The 10,901-nt window shown below is 42.5% G+C and overlaps 1 protein-coding gene across 2 annotated transcripts in view; it reads right to left on the bottom strand.

Moving 5' to 3' along the window:
* The window catches only part of LOC135898740 (acireductone dioxygenase), an 11,710-nt gene extending 809 nt beyond the window's left edge, over positions 1–10,901 (bottom strand). The window contains exons 1-4 of one of the 2 annotated variants that reach the window (XM_065427869.1): positions 10,638–10,901; positions 9,933–10,052; positions 4,648–4,827; positions 2,959–3,035 (exon numbers count right to left, since the gene is read on the bottom strand). In XM_065427869.1, coding sequence (XP_065283941.1) covers positions 2,994–3,035; positions 4,648–4,827; positions 9,933–10,052; positions 10,638–10,763 — 468 coding nt within the window. In that variant the 5' untranslated portion in view covers positions 10,764–10,901 and the 3' untranslated portion in view covers positions 2,959–2,993. The remainder of the gene's footprint in view (positions 1–2,958; positions 3,036–4,647; positions 4,828–9,932; positions 10,053–10,637) is intronic. The other variant, XM_065427868.1, reaches the window with a different exon arrangement.

Genomic DNA, 10,901 nt, shown 5'->3' with positions numbered 1-10,901 from the left:
CTTTAAAGGGACAAATAAAGGCAAATGTTAAAGGCATAGTGGTAACGATTAGTGTTCAAGGTGTTGCCCTTACCAAAGACCCTTTTTTGGATGAAATTATGTAACGTAGCACAGGATTGGTCAAGCCACTATGAAAATGTGGTAAAACAAGAAATCTAATTATGGGGTTTTACATGCTAAAACCACATTTTTATTATGAGGCATGTCGTAGTAGGGGACTCCAGAATCATTTGGACCACCTGGTGTTCTTTAACGTGCATCTAAATCTAAGTACATGGGTGTTTCGTGAAAATATGGTACTACATAACAACGTGTGCCGTTTGCAATTGGTAAACCGTAATTAATGAAGTTGATTAGGTCGCATTGCATTTCCACAGAAATGCAGCTCGGGCAATTCCCTACAAGAGAACTTGCTGGTGCTCCCTCTTTGCACTGCTATGTCTGCGCTCATGACTAGAGTTACCTGGAAAACAAGTTTAGAGTATCGCCCTCCATTTCCTATTGCTGCTTGCGCTCCCAATGGCTTGTGCCAATCACATGGTTTTTTGCGGCATAAGGCTCCCAAACACCGGCCAGTACACGTTGTACAGTGCATGCCACAGGGACGCAAATCTTTGTCATTTGTTGGTGAACTTTACCGTTTGCTGCAACTCCCGTTACTTTGACCTACATGTCTTCATGCCGGGTCTGGTCTCTGTCAGGTTACTGACAGAGGCCACGAAACCAAAACATATTTTACCTTTCTTTCCCCTTTTTTACTGCATTGCGGAAGGGAAAGATTACCGGATACACATGCACGATATGCCTTGCGGCTCCACTGAATTCGGCAAAAGAACTTTGTCCCCATCTCAAAACACCCACACGTAAGAAGTGAACGTTTTGTTGCCGTTTCCTGCCTCCTTAGCTAGATTTAGCCTGAGCTATTCAAGTGACGACTGCCCAATGCACTTTCAATGGGCCGTCGGCAAAGTTGCCGCAGTGTGCACGCTCGGAAAGGCACACTTGAATACGCAACTATTTGAGAATGCAGTTGAGCATTGCTTTTGTGTGCGCTAAAGAATCTTAAGGGAAAGGTCTGTGAAAAATGGAGGTGCAGCAACAGGTTAACTCGCAAAGCCAAACCACTGAATGTTTAAAAGAAATCACATTAAGTGACTGGGACAAAGCACTTAGAAAAAGTGGTGTTGTACTCCCCCATACTTTTCGAAACATTTATGAATTCGGGCTCGCTCTACTATTTCGAGAATGTTGTGCCAAGTTTTACGAAAAATAAATCCTGTTAGTGAATACGCTTGAAATATGTTGAAAGATGGAGCGGCATAAGATTGATAAAAAAAAATTACCGACGATTACGTTACTTCCTAATGCGAAATTTGAGCGCAGCAAATAAGCTGTTTCACCTTTTCGATAGATTGAGGCAAAGAAATCGAGCAACACATGTATGCGCTATCACAGAATTTTTTTTTTTTTTTCACACGTATTCCTTTAACAAAGACTCCACTAACAGTTCTTGACAGTCATGAAGGAAGCTTTGTGGTCGGAGAAATAGACTGATATATGTTCGACTTGGTACACCAATGCTTGATTCTCAAAGACGTTCACAAAGACGTTCACAACTGGGCCCTTAATGCCATATTGGCCTCCGCCGTGAATCAGTCGTCGCACTTGCATGAATGGGATTCGCGGAGATACGAGTCTTACACTCACCGCATTAAGTTGTGGAAGGTGCGCTGGCCTCGAGGGATATTTGTAACCGTTTGTTGCCGAAATAACAACCAAAACAAGCGCGAACGAGACCGACCCAACAGAACCAAACAGGTGCGGGCGAGAGCTGTGGCGCGAGCAGACGATAGTACGAAACGAGCGGATCGGCTGAGACCAGACACGAGTGCGCATCGAGCCGTAAGGAGGGTCCGCATGACACCAGCATCGCGCGCGCACGTCACTGAAGGGGCCGCTCTCATTGGTCTCCGCCATTCGCGGCTCGCGTCCTTCGTCTCCCACTCCAGCGAAGGGGGGCGGAGCTGGTTACGAGGCCGACGACGACGACGACGCGAAACCCAAGAACGGACGCCAAAGAGCTGCGCTCTAAAATCAATTTTGATAGGGAAAATGCCACATCCCAGAAGTACGGCAGGACGGCAGGGTGCTTGCTTCCAGCAACTTTATTCATATAAGTTTCTGAAGCAGACAAGTTTGGCAGCAGCACAAGCGCTGAAAAACTCACTGGGACCTAAAAACATTGTCAGTTTCTGCTGTTCCCAGTTTACTGCTTGCTTGTGTGAAGCGTCTGAAGGTAAATAATTGTTTAGTACTAAATTGTGCACGATGCAACAATGTAGGCAAATGCATACTATTTCCTCCTTCCTCCCTCCCTCCCTTCCCGAATGCAAAATCTTGTTTGGGTGGGATCTTTACACATTATAATGTGCTGTGATACACTATGCAGCACACAGGTGTTATCCCATAAGGTCACCTAGCATTCTAATGCGACAGCTGCAAGGGCTGAGAATAGCGATATCGCACTCAATCAAACTTGGGCAAACAACTTTACCACTAGTGCTCAATCACAGCTTGTTTCAGATGCACATGCAGCAGTCATGTCTTCACATGGTTGGAAGCCAATTGAGATGCAGTGAAAATTTAACATGTTTGTATTAGTTAATTTTCACTAGCACTTCGTTTGGCAGGCTCTTGGTGCATACAACGTCAGGCAGCGACAAAATAAATGGACTGCACGGAATACAAGACAAGGACATAGTAAGGGTCACAGATTCTTGTCCGTGTCTCTTACTACCGTATGTCCCTTTCTTGAATTACGCGCAGTCCACTTATTTTCTTGCAGTATGAACCAACTCGCCCAACAAGTGTTATTTAAACATCAGACAGAGGGGGTTAACAAGACGTGATATAGCGAAGTTTTGGCACCAAGGTACATATAAACTCGCAACTACTCGCCAGATTGCTTGTGCCATGCAGCAACACTTGGCGCGTTAGAGGTCATTGAAAACTTCAAGCCGCCCATACCAATAAAACTGTGAAAACAATATCAAAATAGTGGTTAGCCAGGATTGTTGGTACAATGACATACCACTGCAAATAGCGTGTGAAGAAAGTGGTGACAAACCATACCACAAACTTAAACGAACGCAAATCTGGACACAGTTTCTCAACGCTGTGAGAGCGGCGGCTTGGAAGTCCTATGGAAGCCGCTGTTCCCTGTTGATAGCTGAAGGGGCAGCCTCTGCGCTACTCTGAAAACTTGTTTTTCTAGCGACTCTACTCATGACAGGAATGGGGTGCCTTCTCTGTGCAGCTTTCAGACTAAAAACAGTTGATAGTGCACAGCAGTGCAACTAGTACACAGAAAAGCCCATGTCACCATGGTCTACATGAATTGCAGAAGAATTATGACATCCCTTCATCTGCAGTTTCTTTCCATCACGTAAATATATATATTTTTTTAATAAAAGAGATTGCTAAGTTTCAAGATGGATAATCTAGCAGCTGATATTCAGTCAAGTTTTCCTTTGAGCAGAAGTTCAAATGAAGATTTGAATCACTATGAGAAAACACAGACTGTGGACCATGCATGCCTCGGAAGTATGCCATCACCTATGTGCTCCTGTGAGGCAAGCAGCTTATGTCTCCAATTCTGTTTCATTGTAAATAATTCAATTGGCCGCTTAGGAAAGCACAACCACATAGTGCGAGGATAATGCTGAGATAGCAAATCGAAAATCGGGCTTGTTCAAATGCAAACCTATGAGAATGTCACATAATTTAAACATCCCACCATGTACAAATTAGTATAATGTGTCATGGTCGCCGATGCAGGAGACCAAGGGCAGAAGAACAAACTTGGTAATACCAAGGCATGAGTGATACAAGGGAAACTTATGTAACAGTGCGAAACATATGGAAGGGACAACAATAGAGACGGAGTGAAAAGATCACTTACTTCGATCTTTATTCTACTGTCGATGCTATGCAGTGTATACGTACAAAATGCCAGGAGGAAAGGGAGAAAGATGTTTCACGCTGTTTCATCAGTTGCGATGAACCAACTAGCCCAGCAAGAAACCATTATACAAGGACAGATGTAAGCAAAGAAGCTGTCATAAGTATTTCTACTAAAGAAGTGTTACAGCAAGGATATTAATGGATGACCATGGTGTCATAATGATGGACTGTTTGCAACGGTACTTTAATAACAGCCTGTTGCAGATAGAAAATTCTAGTTCTTAAACAAGATTATCAGAGGTGGACATTACTTGCACATATTCAACTATTTAACAAAAATCCACAAATTATCTTTTGAATTACTTTGCTGCACATGCAATTTACAAATCGCAGCCAGTGAATTCACAAGGCATATCCACTTGGAATGAATTTTCCAGAATGATGCTAGTTTGGAGATATGCGCCATCAAACTTGCAGTAATGATGCACTGTTGTTCCACGTACTTTATTTTAACAAAATTCTGTTTCATGCATTAAAGCTCAAAAGTAACTAGAACACCATGTATTTCATTCCACAATTTGGGAAATAATATCTCAAAACTGGTGTCATCACTGAAATTAACTTCAAGCCCAAATGCTAAGCAAAACGGCACAAGTAAGCATGCTTTTTGTTTCATTCACATACCTGCTTGTCAAGAGTGAATCTGTGGTAGATTCCAGCAGGCAAAACAAGGAGGTCTCCTTTGGCCACCTCAATCCTTATCCACTTGTCATTGCAATCTCGAACATCAAAGTAGCCACTCCCAGCCAAGACAAAGCGGATCTCCTCATCGGAGTGCAGATGCTCTTGGAAGAATGTCTTTATCTAATAAAGTATTTGAAGCAGTTAAACATACAAGGTTACCTGTATGGCATGCATGGCATGGCACCAGTTCGCCATTGCTCAACAGCTGAAAATTTTTTTTGTGAAGCCGCTGAACAGCTAAACTGGCAAGAGAATTACTGCCAACTTCTTAGTTATCAATTTGTTGTATTCAGTTAATTTATTCAGGTAAACCAATGTCATGCATTCATACCTAAACATATAGGAGGAGGACCTAGAGATTGTGAGTTGTTTGAGGACTGCCTGTCAGTTAAAGTATGGAATAAAAGAACTAACAACAGCAAGAATAAATAAGACTGTCGAGTAGAAAATATTCAACACGCAAACTGTGAGAGTAACAAAGAATCGCAAACTATACAGCTAAGTATGTCAGCAGTTAGGTGCCTCACGAAATACACAAAATAATGGCAACGCTCACAAGTTGTATAAAAGGACAGCTATAATGAAATGCAGATTGTGATGAAAACTAAATATATATAACAAAATAGAATTCACTATACATCAGAAATTGGCTACCTAGCAAGATTATGCTTCTTAAAAAGCACCTAATATGAAGACAGCATAATAAGAAAGTAATCAATGACAATGCTCAAAGGTATTCAGCTTGCTTGCTGCAATTAGTACCCATCATAGGAAATTGCTTAGCTCACTAATCTGGTTTGATTTTTATTAAAGGAACATTAAAGAGAAACACTTTAGAGTTGCGAAGCATTCTTTCAGAACTCCATTTTTATTAATTTTGAGGGGATAGGTTGATCATAAGAGAAAATGAAGGTCAAAGTTCCATCTCCCCAGTTTCATGCCAAAATCAAAGCAGCAGTACATCATTAGGATATCACATATTTCAAAGTATTTTCCTGTATTTCGGCCATTGAGGCTCAGTGACAGTTCTAGAAACTTGCCAGGTTCAGTCTTTGGCTCCTGTAGAATACAAAACAGTCAATATTTACTGATAAAAATGAACAAGGCCCAAGCAAACGTCGTAAAAATTCATGACATGGCGAGCTGGTATGGTGGCTTCAAGGTGGCCTTACCACCAGTGCTTTCATTTTCGCATCTTTTCTGTCTTACTCTTTCTCATGGTAAGAATAGCTTACTTGGTACAGTACTAGGTAATTTACTAATACAGCTCCACTTCTTTTTCTTTTTAGTGTCCCTTTAATGTGAGAACCGATAACAAGTGTTTACAGGAACCAGATCCTTGACTGAATCATCAATTGGTAGTAAACTTCGATCACAATGTACACAGGCATTACTATAAAACAGGCTAAATGTTCAAATTTTGGACGGCTTGGTTGTAGCGAAGTTAGATGCAAAAGTATTACCTCATGTTTTTATGCAGTAATTAATATGGCTTAAATAAATGTATAGCAGAGTGCAAACAAAGTTCACCTATTGAAATGGGATCATGCTTTGAATATTATTCTGACACTGAATGTTGTTCAAGGAGTGTTCCACCACAATTATTTTAAAATGGGCTAGGTAATAGCAGAGACAGAAGCAAAAAAAAATATGTTAAGCAACGGTGTGAACAGATGAGTAAAGTATAAACCCCATGCAAGTGATCTTGAGCGCGACGACAAGCAACGCGATGGAGATGGCTGTCGCATTCGCTCGTCACCTACAAGTCATACCCCATGCGAGCGACGACTTCGAGCAACGTCTCCCCGGTGTTGCCGGTATGAGGGCAGCAATATAGGCACCAAAACTAGCGTGATGCATGCTTTATTAACTTAAGTTGATGTGTTTTACTGTAAAAATTAGCATAAAATATTTCTGAATGTCTTCCAGTAGGTTTCTATCCTTGCACTAATAAAATTAAATCGTTTGCTCGTTCTGTGTCACAGTGGGTAGTACTCGAGTGATGTACAGGTGCCCAAATATTTAACTGGCATGCGCGAGCGGCGACTTTTCTGTGCGTCAGCGCCGTATGATGGGGCGAGGCTGGAAACAGTCTGAGGCTAAGCGCATGCAAACAAAGCGCGCTCAGTTGGGCCCATCGTCTGCTAGGCTGTTTCCAACCTTGCCCCGTTATACAGCGCTGTCGCACGGAAAAGTCGCTGCACATGCACACCAGTTAAAGATTTGGGCATCCAGTTCATCCAGTTCCAGCTTCACGCTATTAGCTAGTTGCGCATAGCACTTCCAGGCGACGAGCGACAAATTCTAGATTTGCAGAACCGAGCGATCTGTTCAAGCAACGGCCCGATTCGTCGCTCGAAGCTGTCGCGCACAAAATCGCACTCGTGGGGTTTAGCCTTAACTCATCCCACACGGATGCTCTTTTCAATTGCCTCAACCAGTGTCTGCAAGCAACATTCCCTTCCTGCCTTCTCCGTTTCCCCTTCAGCCACAGCGTACACATTTGTGTAAAAGACCTTTTTTTGTTAATTATGTCCCATGGTGACAAGGGAAAAAAGACAGACAACAAGTTGTTGCGTAAACCACAGCCTCTGCTAACATAATGTGGCTCCACTATAGTCTGCAGAGTATTGCTTCACACGACCATTTTACTAAAGCACTACCACATTTCTCCGACATGTTCGGTGGTTTGCGTGGCATCTCCAACGGTGAAGGAATTGGCCCTCCTTTGTAGTAATGACTGCAGCAAATAAGTAACTCGCACCTGTGCTTGCAATCGACAATTTGATTCATGCTATAGCAGGAAAAAAAGTGTGACACAACACTGCAGATTAAATAAAGGTTTAATTATACTTTGTAGTTGCGAGAATTCATTAGAAAATACACCAATGGTCATACTACCACCTTGAATTTCTTCCAATGGAGTCTGCAGCACCTTGTAGTAAAATCACAGAAATGATGTTTATCAATAGTCCAATATAATTTGAGACTTAAGAGAAATGAAAGACTAGTTGGTAGCCAGGATTGGTGTCATCGGTATACAAGAGAGCTCAAGTTTCAGTAAAGCGATTAGTGAGGTCACTACATAATGCAAGAATAACAGCGGGCCATGTAATGATTCTTGAAGTACACCTTTGTTAGCTGTAATAAATTTGGAGACAGGTTGGTGTGCATGACCTGTTGCCTGTTTAACACATAGCTTTTCATGAACAATAAGGAAAGGTCAACAATGCCTACTACACACAATTTAGCTAACGAGACACTCTGGCTGACAAAGTAAGGCAAAGTCAGTTGAGTATCCCATGCAGAAAACAAATTTGATTGCAAAGTTAATCCATTCAGCAAAAGTGTGGCTTCAGTGACAATGTTTGTTTGATTAAACCATGAGTGTTTCACACTAAATGTAATGTTGAAATCATGAGGACTTTTTAATGATGGAATGCACATGCTACTGCCCCATGGTGCAAATACATATGTATTATAGCTGAAATATAGAAATGAACAGTAAGCAAAGTCAAAACTCCTCTTCTAAAAATAGTGATGCTGGTAGGCAGCGAGACACACATTTCTCGCTTTAAACTTGTTTTTATTGCGTCATGGGAGCAGTGCATATAGATGCTGCGTAGAGAATGCTCCGTCACATATTTATCTATTTATCAATACTGTAAGCCTTGAAAGGCTCATACAGGAGTGGACATACAAACAGCACAGGTGTGGCGCTTTGTCATACAGGGGTTTGCAGCAAACTCAAACAAAAAAGCAATGGTTACAATCGATGCGCCATGTAAGCAAGAAGTACATACAAGGAAATCAAAACACACTATATAGTGCGTACGCCATGTAAAGTGTAAGAAGCAGTTAATACAGGGAAAAAAATGCACACTGAGTGTGCCGTGTAATGTACAAACAGTATTAAGTGTAATGTATATTAACATACCATCCAATGGACAAACGTGTGCAAGACCCAAGCGCAGAAAAGTACGAAAGAATGTACGGACACCAGCGCGTGTGGAAGAAGTTGGGGCAGGGCCATACATCACTGATAAGTTTTTGAGAACGCTCAGCCAAGACGACCACAATGCGCTCATCATTCCGATAATGACTCGAGGTGCAATTCGAGTGTCGACACAAATGAGTGCACAGATTGTGAGCAAATAATGTGACTTGGGAGGGAATTCCACAGATCTATTGCTGAAGGAAAAAAAAGAGTATTTTAGTGTCCTGCAATGCGAAAAAAATGGTCTAATACATTTATCATGGTTAATTCGACTGGAATGACGTCCAGGGGGCACCAAGTGGTCTGATTTTGTTAAGTTTATTAGGTCATGGTAAAGAAGACAAAGCAACTCCACCAACCTCCTCCGACCAACCTCCTCCGACCAGTTTTCTGTGTGTTAATTTGCATGCCCCATTTTTTGCACCAGGTAACAATGTTTTGTAGAGACTTGTTAAGCTTCGTCTGTTCGATTGTTTTAACAGGTGTATATATGACGCAGTCCGCAAAAAGCCTTATTGTAACCCCTGGTTGCATACATGTATACAAGTCGTTAATATATACAAGAAACAGAGTTGGCCCCAGAACCGATCACTGTGGTACACCGGAAATAACATCAAGATAGTCTGATTCAGTATTATTCATGCTAACAAACTGGGACCAATTCGAGAGGTAGGCTTCAATCCATGAAACAATCTTGGGATTAATACCAATTGATTTGAGTTCGAAGATCAGCAAGTGTGTGGAACGTGGTCAAAAGCCTTTGAAAAATCGACAAAAATTGCGTTAGCTTGCAGTTCTTAATCGATTATTACAGCAAGGTCGTGTATAATTTCTAAAAGTTGAGTAACAGTTGAAAGCCCTTGCCTGAAGCCGTGTTGTCTGAAGTATAATAGGTTATTTTCTTCTAGATAAGTTTCGATAGCCTTATTTATTATATGTTCCATTAATTTGCAACATGTGCTGGTTAGGGATATTGGCCTGTATGTGTCTAGAAGCTGCTTGTTTCCGCCTTTGTGAATTGGCACGACCTCTGCGCACAACCAGTCCATGGGAAGCACTGCCGTACGTTTCAAGTGATGCACTGAAAATATTATGCAGGAAGGGGGACAACTGACCCGCGTATCGCTTAAGGAAGTGCTTGAAAAATTATCAGGGCCGGACGATTTCTTAACAACTATTTGTAGCAGCAAATTCAAGATATATATTCTTGAGAGAGGTGCCAAAATACCTTTTCTTCATAGTTCGGTAGTTTGTCCTTGGATATCTCGATGACGTCTGTGTACGAGTATCCTCGCTCTTTCCTTATCTTCTCGAGTTCACCATCCTTCTCGTATGTGTCGGCATTCAACTGGAAATCGTAAGCATAAAGTAACTACATGGACACGCTACTTGATAGAATGGAAAGCTCGGAGGGTTGAGACTTCAATCCTGCAACCACAGTGCAACACAAAGGACAAGAAAAACAGCTGCAAGGACTGTGTTCACGGGGTTTCACTTCCACTTCCTTCAAGTTGCGCATTCGGCCAAGCTTCCGGCGTTGGTGCCACAGCACGATTCCGCTCAAATGCAGTCATGTAGTCGGTTGCACAGCCATGCACACTTTTCGACTACGCGCGATATAACTCTGGTGTTCTGCTGTTCAACACGAGAGTACGTCGGCGTCTCCGTGAGTGCCACACCCCGCTGTACGTACTAGCAATTATAAATACGCAGCACGGACTCGACTGCCACGGCAGCCATAATCCGATAGGAACGTACAGAAAGCAAAGTAAGAACTTCGGCTGTCAAAATTATGCCGAATGCAGCTGCTACGGCATATCTCTTACAGTCCCTGTGCTGTAACACACGCTATCACTCCTCACATCGAAGTCCGTGTTTGCTGCCGATAACATGTCAAGCTACCATCAACAAAGCTTTTCTAGCTCCCACATACCTTCCAGTAGAGTACTCCGCTCTTCTCACGGATTTCGTCCAAGGCCACCGGCACAGGTGGGTCCAGTTGGTGTTCTTCTCGTTGGTCGGTCGACAAGTCGTCGTCCATGTACCAGGCTCGCACCATTTTTTCTGCCCCAGCTCGCCGTCCTCAAAAGCGTGTCAACTAGGCGAACATCGAATTCCGCAGACTTCACAAGCAGCGGCAAGGATAAACCACAGATGGACAAGCTCCGCCCCTTCTTTTTTCTTTTCAAATACCTAG

This window comes from Dermacentor albipictus, chromosome 3 (assembly GCF_038994185.2).
Source record: "Dermacentor albipictus isolate Rhodes 1998 colony chromosome 3, USDA_Dalb.pri_finalv2, whole genome shotgun sequence".
NCBI lineage: Eukaryota > Metazoa > Arthropoda > Arachnida > Ixodida > Ixodidae > Dermacentor > Dermacentor albipictus.
This window is presented reverse-complemented; position numbering and strand designations above follow the sequence as displayed.